This window comes from Haemorhous mexicanus, chromosome 2 (assembly GCF_027477595.1).
Source record: "Haemorhous mexicanus isolate bHaeMex1 chromosome 2, bHaeMex1.pri, whole genome shotgun sequence".
Lineage (NCBI taxonomy): Eukaryota > Metazoa > Chordata > Aves > Passeriformes > Fringillidae > Haemorhous > Haemorhous mexicanus.
The window spans coordinates 25,582,469-25,602,027 of record NC_082342.1 but is presented as its reverse complement, the minus strand read 5'-3'; the positions used below and the strand labels follow the sequence as shown (position 1 = coordinate 25,602,027).

At 41.5% G+C, this 19,559-nt stretch overlaps 1 protein-coding gene across 4 annotated transcripts; it reads left to right on the top strand.

The window, feature by feature from the left end:
* The first annotated feature begins 132 nt into the window (after positions 1-132).
* TTF2 (transcription termination factor 2) lies at positions 133-19,084 on the top strand. 4 transcript variants are annotated; one of them, XR_009485245.1, is made up of 23 exons: positions 134-358; positions 445-556; positions 765-851; positions 1,919-1,985; positions 2,455-3,411; positions 4,323-4,449; positions 5,700-5,857; positions 6,763-6,844; positions 7,146-7,259; positions 8,223-8,373; positions 9,057-9,162; positions 10,151-10,341; positions 11,266-11,419; positions 12,189-12,280; positions 13,411-13,493; positions 13,953-14,092; positions 14,856-15,026; positions 15,594-15,652; positions 16,514-16,667; positions 16,763-16,845; positions 17,575-17,708; positions 17,813-17,887; positions 18,725-18,788. XR_009485245.1 is itself a non-coding variant. In XM_059837944.1 (22 exons), the coding sequence occupies exons 1-22, from the start codon at positions 250-252 to the stop codon at positions 18,867-18,869; spliced, it is 3,417 nt and encodes a 1,138-aa protein (XP_059693927.1). In that variant the 5' UTR covers positions 135-249; the 3' UTR covers positions 18,870-19,084. The 4 variants fall into 4 exon arrangements, 1 of the variants encoding a protein (XP_059693927.1); XR_009485246.1 differs by having other exon boundaries at positions 17,480-17,708; XM_059837944.1 differs by lacking the exon at positions 17,575-17,708 and having other exon boundaries at positions 135-358; positions 18,725-19,084.
* Positions 19,085-19,559: the final 475 nt, after the last annotated feature.

Sequence of the window (19,559 nt, the reverse complement as noted above, 5' to 3'; positions counted from 1 at the left end):
CCGACGGGGCGGGGCCCGAGGCCACACCCACAAGACCACGCCGCAGATATCCTCACGCCTCTTCCCGCCCTCGGGGGCGCGAGCGCAGCATAGCGCAGCATAGCGCAGCATAGCGCAGCATAGCGCAGCATAGCGCAGCATAGCGCAGCATAGCGCAGCATAGCGCAGCATAGCGCAGCATAGCGCAGCATAGCGCAGCATAGCGCAGCATAGCGCAGCATAGCGCAGCGGCGATTGGCTGCCCTGCCCATGCCCCTCGCTGATTGGTGGGAGCGCCGGCCCGGCGAGATTGGCCGGTTCGAAGGGCGCGCGCGGCCGTGCTTCCCGGCCATGGAGGCCGTGCTGTGCTCCGAGCACGGTGAAGGGGAGGGCCAGGGTGGTCTCCATGAGGGGCGGTGTATGGGGGGCTCGGCCTGACCAGTTGTGCTCTTCTCCGCTCCGCAGGGTCCCTCTGCTTCCTGAAAACGGGCGTCCGCGATGGCCCTAACAAAGGGAAGAGCTTCTACGTGTGCGGGACGCAGGGCCCCGCTGCCTGCGGCTTCGTCCTCCCCGCGCCGTAGGTGCAGGGCAGGGGCGGCAGGAGGGGGACGATGGGACAGTGGACACACTTGACTGTCCTGAGGGAAGCTCACTGCTGTGTCAGCAGTCACAAACTTGTTTTCTTACGTAGCCTTTGTTTCGTCGCAAGCGATCGCTTTACGGTGGCAGTTTCCTGGGCAGCTCGTCTTGTCTGTATTCTTCCGCTTCTCCTTTCCTCCCTTCAGGGTTCCTGCTTCTCACTGCTTGATCCATGAGGGGTGCGTGGTGGAGCTGCAAGTCCTGGTTAAGCAGCCGGACAGAGATGAATACCAGTAAGTTCCTCAAATTTTTTAAAAAACCGAATGTCTGCCTTCAAACGGGTAAAACCTGTGTTCCTTTTTCCTTCTTTATCCTATGTTCAGTGCTTAAAATAATCTCAAACTGATTCTGACTAATGGTCGTTTAGTCATTTACGTCAGAAAAACTTGAATCCTGTGATTAAGTAGTTTTTCTATAATGATTTAACATCCTTCTAAGCTGTACCTATGTTCTGTGGGGAAAGGAGGGCCATTATTTAGAGTATCTCATTTTTATGGCATCTTTGAAGACTTACTTTGTGGGATGCTGCCTCTTAAAAATAGAGATTGTTATTCTTAGGATCAGGAGGCTCTTAGCTGTCTTTATTATTTACGAACAAGTGAGAGAGTTGAACTACCAGTCATTCAAAGTGAAAACAGGGGTTTATTGCACATGTTGAAACAAATGGTGTTGGAGAACCAGAGAGAACTTGCAGTTTCCTTCTAAAATTGAAGAGAGTCTTTGAGCCTGGAAGCCTTCACTTACCCTGTTTCCAAATGTTTGCCACTTTCATTAGCAGTTGCATCCAATAGTATAAACCTGGGTCATCAGATTTTGTTTTTAACAGAATTGAGCATGGCTCTGTGATTGGATTAATCCAAACTCAGCATCAAGTTCCCCAATGTTAGTTCTGATAAAGTACTTGCAGCAATCCTTCTTGGCTGCTAGTTTAAAAAAGAGTTGTTATAAAGATGAGGTAGCCTGTGCAGTGTAACTAAAAGAGTTGTTTCCTTGCACTTCAAAATCATAAGATGCTTCTAAGGCTTTAAACATAGACAGTATTTTTGCCAGAGCAGTTTCTCTTCTATTGCTAAAATTTAAAAAAACCCCAAATCATAGGAATCTTTATTCAGAGAACACTACTCCTGTAAAAAGCCCTGTTGCCAGTGTTCACAGCCTTTTGTCATGCAAAGGTCTGAACATAAAGTACAGACTCGTAGAACTTGTCCGTCATGATTTTTGTTGCAAAGTACTTTTAAAATAATGCTTAGAGCTTCTTCATTGGCTCCTGGAATCGAAATCTTGTTTTAATTCTTGGTAGGTTGTTTTACCGGTGCCTTAAGAGTAAGTTGAATGGGAAGAAATGGTGTGGAAGTTTCCCATGGCAGGTAAGAGTGGTTTGTTTGTATTATAGTATCACCTTACTCTGGCATGGCTTTTCATTCCATATACCATTATCACCTCTGAAACTACTTAGTGGGAATTTTTATATTTTCCATCCGAGAAGCGTATCAGGCCTACTGTCCTCTAGATGAGATTTCTCTTTCTTCTAAGTTGTGTGAAGTCCTCACTATTCTTCAGTCTTAGAAGAAGCTTGGATTTGATTCCTGGCTGTCTTTTTTCTAGAGATTGTGCTATTGGGACTTGATCCCAAAAAACAATGGGAATGGCAAAAAAAGTAGAAAACCAGCTTTTGTTTTGGATTTCTTATGAAATGTTATCCTGATTCTGTTAAAATGATAGGAAAGATGATCTTGGTAGAGGATGAAGTCTTGCTTGAGGTGATAAGGTTTTGTGTGTTATTAACAGGCTTTAATAATTTGTACATTAGCATTTACTGCCATGTACATATTGCAGGATCCAAAAGCTACCAAAGTGTTAAAACCCTTGGAATCCCAGCCCAGAAGAGTACCTTTCTTCAATCCCATTAGCCAAAGAAATCCATTCAAAGTGCTAGATGAGAATCGTGCTCCATCATCGTGGAAACAAATGAAGCAAAGAAATGGAGAGGAAATTAAAGCAAAAGGAGCTAAAGCAGAGAATGAGAGTGTGCTGGTGTCACATAAAGAAAAGAAATTGACCTCTGATTCCTCCACAGAGACAGTACCTCTAGAACAGCTCAAAAATAAAAAGAAATCATCCACAGGAAGTAAAAGTGACCTGGATCTTCAGGAGACTACAGTGTCTGAATCTAAACTTTGCCTTTCTGAGACGAGGAAAGAGAAAAATACACTTTCAGAGGAAGAGAAATATGGTGGTATTGCCAGGGAATCCAAGAAGCCTTCTGATTGTGTGGACAAGGAGCCAGGCACAAGAACAAAACTCTTCCCACTAAGTCTTGGAAAGCAAAGTACAAGTACCAAGCCTCCAGGAGAGGAGCAGCTTGGAGAAAAAAGCTTAAAAAGTTGTAGGGATAAAGGCACAAGAGAGAAAGATTGCAGTGGTCAGAAGAATGGTGAAATGACACCGATGTCTAAGGAAGATGCCCCTTCCCCAGCAGGAGCACAGTTGGCATCGAAGTGTGCTGCCCTGAGGAGAGGGGCAGAGGCAGAGCTGCCCAAGGCACAACTCGGGCCAGGGCTGCCACAGTCTCCTGGTAAAGCTTCTGCCAGTGATAGTGATGAAGAACAATTTGTTTGTTCCTCATCAGGTGAAAGTAAACCTGAGAAATCAGTTGAGATTCCTTCAGGAAAATCAGGAAAGAGTGTGCAGGGGACATCTTTGCCAGGAGCAGCAGCATCACATCACATGGAAGGACCCCAGGACCCTAAAGTGCTTCATAACCGTCTTCTACTCCAGCTGAAACAGAAAAAGGTAATTTTTGCACCTGTTATTTGGGGGTTTTATTGTTCTGTTTTGAAGGCGAGTTCTGTTACTCGTGACAGGCATTGGAATATGTATCCTCACGGCAGAAGCTCAAAATGTGGTTTAGGAAGATGTCACATGGAAGGGAATTCAGCCTTTGTACAGACTGGTTGTAGTAAGCAGATACAAACCAATTACTTCGAAGGTAGTACAATCTTCTGCCTTTGGGGATTCTCAGTTTTGACCCACCTGAGGCTGTGTCTTGTCTTTTTCTCTGAAAATAATTTGCATAAAATGGAATAGTGCACAGCCAGTTTAACCCTTGTAAATAACATGGCTGTCTCTTGGCCTTGTGCAGTAGGAGTGATCTAGCTATGAAAGCTTACACTGGGGTGAAATAAACTACCTGCCTGTTTACTTTTTTTTTTTCCTAATAATTGCCAATCACTGTTTTACAGTTTTCATTATGAACCCACCTGTTTGTCTGGAGTTCAGAACAGAACTTTGAAATGAAATCAGAACTGTCGTTTTTGCAAGCATAGAGAGAAAGGTGCAAGTAGGTTAAATGTTGTGGATGTTTTGAGAGATGTTAAGATTGTCTGACTCACTTGACTGCCTGTTTCATAAAAAGGAGGAATCCTGTGTCCTTCCATATTTTTTAATGAAACACTAATGGTTAGTTTTCTAAAGAACACTAGTGGTTAGTTTATTTTCTGCTGAAAGATTGTTTAATTGCATTGAATAGCACTTGAAAGCCTCTGGAGACTACAGAACAGTATCAAAATGCAAATTAAAATGGGAAAGGATTAGTTCTTTTTAGACTTCTGACCTGATTGTTCTGTGTTGGCAGAGAGCTTGGTGACCATACCAAGTTTTGGTTTCTTTCTTTTCTGAAGTTTTGGTTTCTTTCTTTTTTGCAGAGTACATTGGCTACAGTGAATGTTCAGATGCTGCCAGATAAAGGGGAGCGCTTATTAAAGCAAGTGCGGGATTTGGAAGCTGCACTCAGTGCTCTTAACATTTCAACAGCAGATACTAGTGAAAATGGTTGGGCTAATTTTTTTTTTTTTTTGCTTCCCCCCCCCCCCAGAAGTTTACAAAACAGTTTGTCTTAAAATAGTTGTTAATATGGAGGAAACATAGCACATACTTATATATGGCCTGTGGTCTATAAAACATTTGTCTGTTGAGATTTACTGAAGAGGAAAATTGTTAATTGCAAAGTACATGTCTGGGAGCAGATGGATGGAGCAACTCAAATGTTTCCTCTGTAATGTAGTGGCTTCCCAAGGGAATTTCCTCCCACCCTTAGGATCTAGGTTTCCCGCTTTGGCTACATGACTGAGATAAGTATCTCTTCGAGAACATGCCAATGAAGTGTTCACTCCCTCTGTTGCATTATAGAACTGTGCTATTCATGCATGTTGTCGCTGAATATTCTAGTTACCAGATTCAAAATGAGCAGCTGCCAGTGTGCCATTCCTGAGAGAGAAAAGCTCATGAGCTCTCTTGGCCCATTTGTTCTTGGATGTTTTAATAGTTTTTGTGTCCAAAATATTGACAAGAGAGATGGCTTCAATATTAATAAATCCTCTAGGAAGAGGGTTCAAAACTGACCTTGTCTGCACTACTCTGATCACAGCTGCAGAGTTCATTGTGTTGCTGTAAACCACATACTGAGGCTGCAGCTGGACACATTGCCTATCACAGCAGCACAAGAACACATGTTTGTAGTTGCAGTGGCTCAGGTGATGTGGTAATCTATTAAACTGGTGTCACCATTTCACAGTATTTTGCAAGCAGACTGTTGGGCAAAATGAAGGCTCTTCTCTGGGCTATGGAGCAAGGTTTTGAGATTCACTGTCCAACCTTTTCTGCCTGTGATTCCTTTCTCCTTAAGGGCAGGATAGCACAAGCAGCAGCTGCTGTGAAGAGTCTTTATCTCACCCAGTTGGCAGGCCACGTGGTACAAAGTCAATAGCACCTCTCCTGCTTCAGGATCCTACAGCAAAGGCCTCTGCAGGCTCACAGAGTCACCTCTCAGCTGCTCCTACTTTGGGTTCCAGTGGCCAAAGTTTTGGAAGTATAGAAGGAGTTTGCTATTATAGAGAACCCCGTTAAGTACTATTTCTGAAATAATCCTGCAACTTGTGGATATATGTGAGAGTACTAAGCCTGTTTAGTTGCTGCATACTGTCCCTCTGGCATCTGTAGCCACTGAAGTCAATCTCTTGGGTGAAAGATCTGTTTGGGAAAGTTAGCTTTGTAAACACATCTCTGGTACTGTATCTTTGCAGTGAGTGTTGGTGTGCAGAATCTGTATGGGGGAAGAATGACAGAAGACCGAATCAGGGCTGTACACAGTGCCACATTTGAGGCTGTTAATCATCTTCACAAATCTCTAGAATCCCGTCCAACAGAGGAGACAGCAGCTGAAGATCCCTCTGGCCTCAAGGTGGGTTGGCAAGGATAGAAGCTGTCCAGGCTCTGGATCAGTGGATGAATGAATCAACCTCTGAGTAGTACCCTAGAGCATTCCTTCCTTCCCACTTTGACATACTTTGCATCCCGCTGGATGGAGATACTCTATAATTATGTTCCATCCATGTTGTTTGTATGTGACTGGCAGAACAGAGATGTGAGGAACAGGCTGAGAACCTAATTTTTTATTCTTGCTGGTGAGCTATAAGAAATAATCTTTCCAAAAAGGTTTGGAGGTGATTGTATTCATGGAATGTGATGGACTCCAGAGTAGTTCTGATCTATTTGAGGTTATATACAAGGTATTGGAACAAATGCATGTACCTGTACAGGATGGTGTGTAGGTGCATATATGTTTTGTCATTTGTCACATTTGTCTTGGGACCTTTTCAGTGGTGGGGAAGGCCACTGAATGTCCTGTGATGGTAGTATGTAGTCCCTCTTCCTGTTTTAAGAGTCTGTAGGGGGTCTTAGACTCGGTCAGAAAAGGGGAAGTGTTCTGAATCCCTTTCCTTGACAGTGGTAGCTGTTGTAAGCAAGGCAGTTCGGGGTGGATTTTCCAGCTGAACAAGCCATCATTATCTGCTCTCTGAGAGCACTCTGAGGCATTAGGCTGGTTAGTGCAGGAAACATTACAAAGACTCATCTATGGTACTGTTTACCTCCTGTCTGCAAAAGTTGCTTATCCCAGGTACCCCAGCCTGTATGGAAAAACATCAGGTAGGTAAACTCCTTTTTGTGGTATTGTAGTAAAACAGTTGAACATGGCAATTGGGGATTGTAGTAAAACAGTGAACACGGCAATTGGTACAGGAAGCAGAAGTGTCTAAATTTTGCCAGGTGTTTCCTTCAAATCCTCTGTCTCACTCACCCCCTCAGGTCCCACTGCTGCAGCACCAGAAACAGGCGCTTGCATGGCTCCTCTGGAGAGAGAGTCAGAGGCCGTGTGGAGGAATTCTGGGTGAGCAGCAGAATGGCAAAGTGGATTTTGCGGGGCAGATCTATGACAGCAAAGTTTTGCATGTAACTTATTTGGAGGCCAATAACTGGTTATTTTGTAGACATGTCAAAAGGGCTTGTTTTCTGTGCCCTATTACCAAGTAGAGGTATTAACCAATTACTAAATCGTACCCTAACATTATCATCTGTGTATTTTTGATTTTCTGGGTTCCCCACAATACTTTCTGTTGTAGTATTTCACTCAGTGTAGATCCAAGGGGGCTCATTTCTGCAGGTGATAACTTGTGTGCATCTTTTTGCAGCGGATGACATGGGCTTGGGGAAGACTGTAACCATGATTGCTCTCATTCTGGCCCAGAAGCAGCTGAAGACAAAGAAAAGAAAGGAGACATTAGAAATATGGCTATCCAGAAATGGTACAGAATTTTTTCCATCCTACAGCCCATACATTATGATGAAGTGCCATCTGAAATGCCTAAAGTATTACAGGTTAAGGGGTTGTAGAGCAACACACTGTATCTGTGCTCACTTTCCTTCTGCAGGAAACTTTCATTTGGCTAAATATTACTGTGCCTTCTTGCATGGCCTTTCTCTGATCAGGGTCATTTTTGTCTCCCATTGGATGTGTAGGATTTTCCAACTCATTACTTTATATTGTTTGGAGATTTTTTTTTTTACTGTTTTCCTGAAATAGTTAAATCCAGCATATCACAGAATCACAAGGTTGGAAGAGACTTTCAAGATCATCGAGTCCAACCCATTCACTGACACCCTGACAGCTCAACTAAATCATGGCACCAAGTGCCACATCCCGTCTTTTTTTAAACACATCCAGGGATGGTGACTCCACCGCCTCCCTGGACAGACCATTCCAGTTCTTTATCACTCTTTCCATTAAAAACTTTTTCCTAATATCTAACCTGTATTTCCCTTGATGCAGCTTGAGACTGTGTCCTCTTGTTTTGTCAGTTGCTGCTTGGAGAAAGAGACCAACCCCCACCTGACTACAACTACCTTCAGGAAGTTGTAGAGAGTGATATGCTGGGTTTGCAAAAGATTTCACAGTTTTTTAAACATATGCATAGTTTTCATAGGGACATCAAATAGTTGCTACTCACCTCTCTTTAACTGATCTTTTTTCTTTCCAACTCTCCCCCAAAGATCACTTTTATCTTGTTCACAGACACTGGTGATGTTAGTGCTTTTTAAAAGAGTCTTGCTTCTGAGGATTGTTTCCATGCGGATACAGATGGTTTGTACTGTCTGTATCCTCATGGAATTGGTTGGACACTCTTCTCAATTGCAAATTTCCAAAGATTCTGTCTTTGTTCTAGTCTAATGTGAAGACGTTGAAACCTGTCTGCAATATTTTCTTTTAGACTTCACTATTATCCCTTCCCATGGCACTTTAGTTGTTTGTCCTGCGTCCTTGATCCATCACTGGAAGAAAGAGATTGAGAGACATGTGGTCTTTGGCAAACTGAGGGTCTGTCTGTACCATGGGGCAAATCGAGATAAGCATGCAGAGGTGTAAGTGCTAAACCATAAATATGACCAAGAAAAGCAAAATACTACGTAGCAAGAGACTGTGTTTATCAAAATTGAAATCAAAGTGGATGTAGAATGATGGGAGAATGTGAAGTATTGAAATGTGGAAGATCCAGTAAGTCAGGCTGATGTGTGCTGTCAATGTGTATTTAGTAAAACGTTTGTGGCCTGTGCCCATGCTCAGTGGTTCTTGTGGAGGCTGTTGTTGCTTCTGATAGTAAAAAAAAAAAGGGTGTATATTCTCCAAAATACCTCTTGCTTGCAAAGATTGTCAGTGGCAGTTTCTTCCGTGTACTTGGTAGTTGTATTTTTTATCAGCAGGATGTATAATTCAGTGTATTCTCTAGACCTCTTCAGGCCACGCTGAGCAGTATTCCTGTGTGCTGGGTTCTAAGTACAGCTCATGCCACGTGGTGTGCATTCTGGTCAATGGGCTTTTACTGTCATCTTGAGCTTGATGTGTCTACTTCCAGTATCCTTAAAATGGGGACAATGTGTTTTTCCTGTTTAACTGCAATGAAGCTCAGTTTTCTGTAAAACTCAGAGTTTCAGCTCCTGTAGCACTGTGTTGTTCTTAAATGCATTCTTCAGCATGCATTTAGTCTCTCTTGCAAAAAAAAAAATTGCTTATTGGTTCTTGTTCCTGATTACTACTTTTCATTCAGGCTTTCTGGATATGATGTTGTTGTCACAACCTACAGCCTTCTCTCCAAGGAGGTTCCCGCAACCAAAGAGGAGGGGGAAGTCCCTGCTCAGGACCATGATGTGGGGGTGAGAAGCCATAATGTCAATAGGGAATTGCCTTAAAGTTTTGTTCTGAGGTGTTACAAACCATTGTTTCAAGTAACACCTTATATGTGCTACAGTGAGCAGCAACTTGATTTTTTTTTTCCATAAATCCCAGTTGATTATTTTTGTAAAAGCAAAGTGATGAGAGGAAGTACTGTAAAGTGGAGCAAGAACAAATATATTCACAATATATATGTTCTGTAGAATTATAGAATATGCTACATTGAATACAGACAGTTGAAATGTCTTAAGAAGTAATTTCAAGAATGCAATGATGAATCTCATTCTCCTTTTGAGGTGAAGGAGTTGTGGAATCTTCTGTTTGATGTTCTTTGTTGCTTGAAGCACTAATACCACCCCAAACTACCAGAAACCTTAGGCTCTGGATCAGTCTGAACTTAGATTGAGGCAGCTTCCATGCTGCCTTGAAGAAACAGCAGTGTGCTGGCTAGGCTGTGAAAATAATGATGTGATTGATGAGTGCTGACTGAAATGACACCACAGTGTAGAGGAAGTTCCTTGCTGTCTCCTTCATCTCTGCCCAGCTCTAGATGTAGCTCTTGAAGAAAACAGGACTTGGAATTTTCTGAAATTTCTAGGTGGCATCTATAAAATTTTGAGAGATCAGAATAATTATATGTGGTCCTTCATCTCAGCATAGCAAAACTTTACTGATATGAAACACCTCTTGAAGCAACAGCATTATAAGATAAAATGTTAAAAGCAAGAAAACGAACAAAATACTAGAAATTGTTATTGAGATCAGGCAAATAAGTTAGCTTTTGGCTTATAAACTTTAAACATGGAAGCTTTAAAGAGATGATATTGGGAGACCATTTCTTACAGGACAGTAAGAGCACAAACTGCTGCTAACATCACAAAAATACTTTGTGCTGGAAAAATGTGTTTGCGTGTGCCTCCTTAGAGAACCTAGGTTTTGATTCAGATTATAGTCTGCTTTTTTTTTCAGAGTGGATCATGTCCCTGTTCCCCTTTGCTCAGGGTAGCTTGGGCTCGAATTATATTGGATGAAGCTCACAATGTTAAAAATCCACGGGTTCAAACCTCTATAGCTGTGTGCAAATTGAGAGCCAGTGCCAGATGGGCTGTCACTGGGACACCAATACAGAACAACTTGCTGGACATGTACTCTCTCCTGAGGTGAGCTGGCTGCACGTGACTACATGGATAGGGATCCAGTCTTAGTAATTCTTCTCTGATGAAGTGCTGAAGTTGTTTCTAAGTTTGAGATGTCTCTAATATATGTGGAGTAGTAGGATTAGTTATATTAATGGTTAGCACCATTAGGTAGTAGGAGAATATTATTTGCAATCCATTATGTTAATGGATTGCAAAGGCTGTGGTTGAGGCATTGCAAAAGGCTGACCATGTGTCTGCTGTTGAGTGTAGCTTTTCTGCCTCCATGGAGAACAAAGGGGAAATTACCTTGGATCTCCTTTGTCTTCAGGAAGAGTATGCACAAAACCAATTTTAATGAACAGAGGTTTTTTGAGTTAATCCCTGTTGTTACTGGGCATCCTGGGAGGACCTTCTTGGAATCTTGTGCTACAAGGGCATTGAAGGAAAGGGTGAAAACTTTGGATTCTCTGAACAATGATTAACAGGTGCTCCTCATTGCTGAGGGGGGAAAGGTTACAAATGGTGTTGTAGAACCCGAGAAAACTTGCATTTGAAAATAATTTTGGATAATAGAAATTAACTGTCAAGTAAGAAGCTTGCTATTTTGAAATAACAGATGAATATGCTTTTTGGCAAGTGCCTCTGCATTCTGGATGTCCTTTGTTTACAGGTGATGCTTGAAACATAATGGGCTAAGAGGAAGTGATGGGTACAGACTCAGAAACAGGTACTTACAGTATTAGTGATGGTAGGACATCTAAGCAAACAAGTTATCACCACCATTTCACTGGAAATGAATTACTGCTCCTTGATCGTGCAGTAATGGCATTTGGAAATGGTTTGTTTTGGTAGCAAGGAATAGCAAGAAATTTGGTTCTGGTTGCTCCAGAGTAAGTGAAGAACTCTTCTTCCTTTGGTATGAAGTCTCTTTCCTTCCTGTCACAGGTTTCTACGTTGCTCTCCTTTTGATGAATACAAAGTTTGGAAGTACCAGGTAGATAATAACACAAGGAAGGGAGGGGAGAGGCTAAGCCTCTTAACCAGGAGCCTCTTACTGCAGAGAACTAAGGACCAGCTGGATTCAGTTGGCAAGCCCCTGGTAAGAACTTTACCCTCCAAAACTATACCATCATTCCATTGTTTTCCTTGCAGCAGTTAGTTATTTACATGAGCAAATTTGTTAATGGGTGGGGTTTCCTGTCTGCTGCAGCCTCTTGAGCAAGAGAAGCAAATGTCTGTGGAATGATTTGGTTGCTTACCCCAAAAGCAGAATTAAAGAAAATAATGAAACCTTTCAGTTATAAATCACATATTATTTATATCAGACAAAAATATGCCAAGTAATTGCATGTGGATGGCCACTTAGTGGAAAGTTAGTCTAGATCACTGGACTAGCCTAGCTCTGAGAACCCAAGCTGCCGCATGTCAAATGGACCTGGTGTGTGCTGGAGCATTGGCTTTCTGCATTGCTTTTTACAAATAGTCTGTTGAATGGAATATTAGTCATAGGTGTGTCTTAAGCCTTTAAAAGGTATCATTTTGGTGTACTATCTGATTTTGAATGGTGAAATAAGGTACTTCAACAACACAAAAATTTATCCCTTTGTGGTAGTTGTTGAGCAGTTCATACATAGTATGAACTTGTTATTGGATGAGCTGGAATAAAGATTTTATTGTGAGTGTTAACCAGGCTCCTTGGAGTTCTGTGAGTGTCTGTTTTGTCATAACTGCGTTAATACATATGGCTTTAGTGAACAAACATCTTCTGAGACTTAGAGTGTTGTGTTAAATCTTGGATTGCTGCTGTTTGAGATGCTCTCTAAGACTCTTGCACTACATACATCTGATCCTGTGAATTTTCTCTTCAGGTATCTCTGCCCCGGCGTAGGATGCAGTTGCATCAGTTAAAACTTACAGCAGAGGAGCAGTCTGTATACAATGTGCTCTTCGCAAGATCCAGGTATGAATGTGGGTAGAGATATGGTGTTTTGTGGGTTTGTTTCTTATTGATATGGAAATCAGAGGAGAAATTCACTTCAGATGAGGAGAGCTTTTGAATAAATTCCTATTAATTTTTTCCTTCTGATTTGTCTGTCTAGTGTGTTTGAAAATACACTGCTTGTTCAGGTAGCAGGCAAAACTGATTAATTTCTTTTCTCCCATATATTCATGCCTTATATGAGGTTTGTATTCTGGCCTTACACTTAATCTTACGGACTTCAAGACTCCAAGGACTTGGATTTGCATCACGTAATGTGTCATGGACATATTTTATGAAAAATCCTTTTGCTAGGATTTTTCTCCTGAAAAGCTGAGAGGCTTCAGAAACTAAATGTAAGCAATAATTATCTGCTGCTGTGGAATGCAACAGGTGCATCTTTGATTGGTCTCATGTGGCTGTTTTTAATTAATGGCCAATCACAGTCCAACTGTCTTGGACTCTCTGGTCAGTCACAAGATTTTATTGTCATTCCATTCCTTCCCTTTCAAGCCTTCTGATGAAATCCTTTCTTCTATTCTTTAGTATAGTCTTAGTATATAAGTTTCTTTTAATATAATATATATCATAAAATAATAAATCAGCCTTCTGAAACATGGAGTCAAGATTCTTATCTCTTCCCTCATCCTGGGACCCCTGTGAACACCACTATAGTAGTTCTTAAATGATGATGTGTGAGCACCTGTAAATGAGAGAATTATATTTGCTCTGTGATTCTTGTACAGTTAGAAATTATGCTGGTCTTTTCAGATAGCTGTAATGCAAGCCAGCATCACTTTGTGTTCTCCTAGGCTCTTTCAGCAGTCTCACTGTAAAGATTTTTCCTTCCTTTTAACTATACATTTAAAAGTGTTCTCATACTCAAAAAGCAGACTTGCTTTCTCTTGTGATTTCCAAAATGCATCTTTGGTTTTGATCATACTCAGGTTAAACAAGACTTGGGGTTTTTTTGTGATCATTTTTGTGACTGAATGATTAATGAAACCTTCCTTACCTTAATGCATCATCAGCTTGCTAAGCTCGGGTCCCTCTTGCCTTTTTTCTTGCTGTGAATCCCAGTGTCTTTGTCTTTTTTTTTTTTTTTTTCCCAGGTCAACACTACAGTCATACCTAAAGAGACAAGAACAGAAAAATGAAGACAGAGAGTATGATGGTGGTAACCCCTTTGAGAAAGGTTTGGGCATGCCCTCCCCTGAAAACATTTTCAGAAGTGGCTTTTAAGTGCACAGCTCAGAAGGGGGAACAGACCTGGGGTCAGGGCTTAGAAATTCTTCAGAAAATGCTCCCTTCATGTTACAAAGACTTATACCTTAGAATACTAAGTGTGTTCTCGTTGTGGCTCTGGGAAAATCTCTTAACCCTTCTGGGCCTAAAATTTCCTTTGAAATAAAGGTCTAGTTGCTCAGATAACATACGTCAGCATTTCTGTATGGTATATCATACTCTGACTTGTGTTGTTGTCTTTTTTCCCTTTTTTACTTAAATTGGGGGTTGATGAGTTCCTATGTTAAATAGGTATTTGCTTGCCTGTTCATTCTTGACTCCTCTTTGTGAACCTTTTCCTGGAGGTGGATGGGCAGTGCTCAGAAATGCTTCCACAAGCTCTTGATGTTTTGTCTTCCTTCCTTGGCAGTTGCACAAGAGTTTGGAGTCAGTCAAAAGGAATTTCTAGCAGGCTCACAAAGTGCTTCCCAGGTCTCAAGTACTGTCCATGTCTTGTCCATGCTCTTGAGACTCCGTCAGTGCTGCTGCCATCTCTCCTTATTGAAAGTGGTAATTGCATTGTAGCAGGGGGGTTTAGTAGGGTTTTAAGTGTCTATGCGAGTTAACAGATTTGGTAACACCTTTGTTTCTCTTAGCTATGAGAGTATGAACAGAGTCAATTTTAGGACTCTGTGTTTTGAAGCCCAAGATGTTTCAGATGGGCAGATGGGCTTCCCTGAAGAGTTCCCCAGTATGACTTATATGGGCAGCTGTGTCTTTGGAAATACGTTTATTCAGACAAAAAGGGAACTAGAATTTTAATGGTAAAAAAGTCTTAATCTTAACCTAGTCTTGAAAAGTGCACAAGTGTAGCCTGTTTCAAGGGCTTCTTTTGTGTGGGAGACCTCTCTCAGTGCTTTGAGGTTGCCTTGCATGAAGCAGACTAATCTTGGGGTAGTTCTTGGCTCTGAGCTATATATATATAATATCAGCTGTAGAGAAAGTTCAGCTATTAGGGGAACAGGCAGGAATTTATGTGCTAACATCTGTAATGCTGCTGTTGTTAAGTGCTGAGGTGCCGGGGGAGTCTGAGGAGACTGGGCCACAGGAAATGGCTAAGTTCACAGGCTTTCCATACACTGCCGCTTTTGGGGCAGAATAAAGGTCCAAAGGAACTGTTTGATCCAGTAGTGTTTCTTAATTGTTCTGTCTTCATATTGCATAGCATCCTTCAAACCCAGCGTCCTCAGCAGATACTGTGCTGACTGGATCAGTACTGAATTTGATCTCAGGTTTGACTGTGATCCCTTATTATTTTGCTTTCTTCCCACAGGCTCTGGATCAAATTAACTTGAACAGTGAAGGCCTTGCACTCTCCATTGAGGAACAGCTTGGTGCTTTGACATTGTCTGAGCTCTGGACTCCTGATTCCAAGTCTACAGTCTACCTCAATGGCACAGCTTTTCAAAGAGATATCTTTGACATCACCAGGGAGAGCACCAAGGTATTCTGGTTGTGGCATTCTTACCTTCCTTGAGAAGCTTGGATTTCAGCACTTTGCCTCTTAAATGGTAATTGCAGATCGGGCTAAGTTGCCAATTGACATGGAATCAGATGAGTAGGTTGATAGCCTGCTGAGCCCCTTCTGGGTAGTCTCCAACTTCTCACACGTTGAGGGGTATTTTTCGTAAAGCTGTGAGGATGTGACTGCTGAAAAACTGTAAATGAAAATCTTAAGCACTGGATTCCCAGAAGCTCAGAAGAGCTTTTATATGAGATCATGGTGCTTGTGATGAGCAAGAAAAAGGGGGTGGCAGCAAGAGGAGAGGTTGCAATAACTTCCCATGGGAAGGTTGAATCTGTGAGACAGACTTGTATGATTCGATTTCCTGGCCCTGTTTTCTGACGGGGGAGTGGTCTTACCAATGACTATTAAAATCTCTTCAAACACAGAGGAAATTTCAGTTGAAAAGCTATTTTGATCACTTTCTACATTTAATAAAGAATATCCAAGCATGAGCTGGGTTATGAGAGCACGCAGACTAATGTTTTGGACTTTTTTTTCCTGCAGATAGCTCAACTCTTGGCCGAATTGAAAACTATTCAGAGTCACCCAGAGCCTCATAAAAGGTTAGCAACCATGTCCTTTTCTTTAGTCATAGTGATTGAGAGAAGCACACTGTTTCTTGACAACAGCAGAAATAGCTTAAAATAATTGAATACAAAACTCATGGTATGATAAAATGGTGACAGTACTGCAGTAGTTGAACATGAATCTTGAGGAAAAAAATGTTTAAGCCAAAAGAGGGGATTTTTGGATACAGATAAGTGTAAACATAAGGGAATGTGTGAGAAGTTTCAGGCCTTGAGGCCCAGGAAGACTATTCTCCAGAAATAGGACTGGGAATAATTTTATTGTGATGAGAAGTATTTGCCCACCCTACAACCCAAAAGAAGTGGAGGACTAAAGTAGAGATTAAAACTGAACCTGTTAGAGGTCAAGGAATGCATTTATCAGAGGACCTATAGAAAGCTTTTTTCCAGTCCTTTCCCTTCATAAGAATGGGAGCACCAACATTGCTTTTGTTCCCTTTCAAGAAAGTATTAAACAAATTACTGTCTCAAACTGTTTAGTCCAAGAAACTGGAGAGTGAGAGGCTATAGTGAATCTAAATTTGGTGTTGGTATTGATTTTTGTGATTTTCAGAAAAAGCTATGTTGTGACTCAGGTTTGTGGTTGGGAAGTGAAAATGTAAAATCCAAAAATAGAGGTGAAAGTTATAGACTTAATTTATATGAAGTTTATTGGGTATTAGTCTTCCACAGTAAGTTCTACCACTACACCTCTATTTCTGAATTGGGAAGGGGCTTGGCTCCAGTTTGCAGTGGCGAAGGGTGCCTGAATTGTTGTGTCCCCTTGGGTGAGACACTGCAATGACCAAGCTGTTCCAGTACAGGGTGCTGGTTTTGAACTCCCTGTTCTCTCTCCAGTGTGGTTGTCTCTCAGTGGACGAGCATGCTCAGAGTTGTAGCTGTGCACCTGCAGCGCCTGGGGCTGAAGTATGCCACAGTGGATGGCTCTGTCAATCCCAAACAGAGGATGGATGTGGTGGAAGAGTTCAATAACAATCCCAAAGGGCCTCAGGTATGCATTCAGAGCAGGGAGGCAGTCCCTCGCTCTGCTCTGTGCAGTTGTGATGTCTGACTCTGTGACTGTAAACTCTCTTTTGGCCTTTGAAGGTAATATTGGTCTCATTGCTGGCTGGAGGCGTTGGCCTGAACTTGACTGGAGGAAACCATCTCTTTCTCCTTGATATGCACTGGTAAAGAGAAATACAGCTTCCATCTTGGAGAGGATATGGAGGGCATGCTGCTTGCTTTGTAACTGGATGTAATGTTTGATGCAACTGGGTTAGATGGGAGGTGTTTAGATTATAGTTGGGGTTAGTGGTTAGTTGGGGAAAAGTGTTTTTACTGTGGCCTTCATCCGAGGTACTGATTTGTCGATCCAGTGCTCACTGCCCTGAAATACAGTACTGTAGGGGCAAGAAAAAATAGAGGAATATAACAGCAATCCAGGTATGCAGCTTTGTGTCACAAAATGCTGCCAGGGCCTTGGCAGTCCCTCGCTTAATTACTTGCAGTAATAGAAATGCTGCAGTAATGCCTACAGGCAGTTTGGCTTGAAACAAATCAATGGTGTTGAGCGTAGTCAGTAACTGGGCACAGCTAGAGTACCTTTGGGTTTTACATGAGAAGAGTGTGTGCAAGCTCCTGATATTTGTGTTGTCTCATCAAAGTCACAATTGCAGGTTTTTTAAACTAAACATTGCTCATGAGAACTTAAAAAGCAAACTAATGTGCCTCATACAAAACCAACTGCTGAGTAGTAGCGTTAAGGAGATGCTTCTACAATATGGAGGGAATACCAACAAGTATTCCTTGTTACTTTATCAGATGGACCCACTTCTTATGTAAATATTCCTGAGTGATGGCCTTTTTCACTGGGGTTTGCCTTTTTGCTTCACTCTCTTTCCTCACCACCTACTCAGCTTTCTCTGAGTAGCAACTGTTGGCCAGGCTTGGGGCTACATGGACCAGTAGTCTCAGTCATGCAGTTGGCTTTCCCAGGCCAAAGAGAAATACAGTCAGGATGAAGGCTGGCCATCAAGCTGGTAAACCTAAGGTAGGCTCAGAGCAGTTTTAGTTCTACAGAGGAAAACAGGATTCCTTGGAGGCGGGAAAATGAGGCAACTTTTTTTTTTTTTTTTTTTTTTAATTACCTTGTAGGAATCCTGCTCTAGAGGACCAGGCATGTGACCGCATTTACCGTGTGGGGCAGAAGAAGGATGTTGTGATACACAGGTCAGCATTTTACTTAGCAGAAGGAGGAGCTGCTGCTTATGTACTGTCTGGCTTTAGTCAGTGAGATGTGACCTTGTTTTCTCTACTTAGAGCTAGACACAGGGTCTGACAGTGGCATTGAGATTTGGGCAGTGAGATAAAAATGTTTTCATATGTTCTGGGTGGCACTCATACGCATGTTGCTGTCCTGACACCTAGCAGGGGTTCTTGTTTTTCAGCCTGTGGATTATTGGGAATGTCCTGTTCATTCCTGAGAACAGTTTGAAACATTTCTCTTAATTGAGTGGAGGTTTTTTCACTGTGATCCCTAAGCCTGAACCTTTCTAGTATCACTAATAAAAAACACATAAAGCATTTCTAATAAGTGGCAAAGTTGACTTTTAGAAAAAGCATCTGTAACTAAGTACTGAAAGATTAAATTAGTTATTGTAAATGCACAGTACATTCAAAGACTGGAATCAAAAATGTTCTTTTGGGTACAATATTTTTTGTATAATAGGTGCCATCAGTTATCATGCAGTAATTACAGGATTTTGTCACAGAATTGCTGTTACTTCAGATGACCAAAGTTGAGACCTGAAGCGCATCAGACTTATATTTGAAATGCTATTGTGGTTGGATATGAGGATAGCTGTTTTCTGTTCAGAGGTAGTCTTGATTTGAGACAAAATAGGAGGAAAAGTATTTTGTCAGTCACATAATTGGCTAATTATTAATTTCTAAGTAAGATGAATCTTTTGAAATGTACTGAGGAAGTGTTTATATAACACTGACATATTTTCGTAGCACTTGAGATGGCGTGGATTTGTTTTGTCCTTTTTTAATTTTTTTTTTTAGGTTTGTCTGTGAAGGAACGGTAGAAGAAAAGATCCTGCAACTCCAGAAGAGGAAGAAAGGTCTTGCCCAGCAGGTTCTGTCAGGCATAGGAGAGACCTTCACTAAGCTCACTCTGGCTGACATCAAAATTCTCTTTGGCGTCTAATTATCATTTGCAGTACCCAACAGAAAGTAATTTGTACCTGTGAGTAACTGCAGATTTCATCATAAGGCTTCTGTTCTGAAGTGGTTGTTTATTTTGAACAAACAACTACATTTTTGTAACTCTTCTGGAAAGTTATCAACTTCAATAGCTAGTTTCAGTATTGATCATTTATATAAAGGTTAATAAAGTTTTAAGGTATTGTTTTGAAACAAAAATGGTTCTTGGTTTTCTCTGAATGCCTTCTACTTAGAACACTTCTTTTCAGGACAGGAGATGCACAGGTGTAAGTGAAACAAGAACAAGGGAGACAAACATGAGGTAGGGAAGTTCAGAGGTTGTGTGATGAGGTTGTGTGGGCATGAAGAAAGAGGAAAAAAAATGAGACTATATACATTTTAGAATTTTAAGTAACAAAATTAAGGAAGAACTTAGAAGAATACTATTGCTGTAGAGCTTGTTAAAGAAAGACACAGGATACACTTTTCATGGAGCAAAAGAAGGTATTGTTCCCCCGCCCTGTGTCTCTTTATACAGTTTTAAAGAACACCCTGTGTCTATCCCTGATTGGGCAGCAACAAGTTGTTACCCTGTATTGATTGGTCACTCAGTGTCCTGGTGTGTGTACATGCAGAAAGAGTTGTTTGTGACATAGTTTCATTTTTCTACCTAAGGGTTGCAAAAACAGTTCAT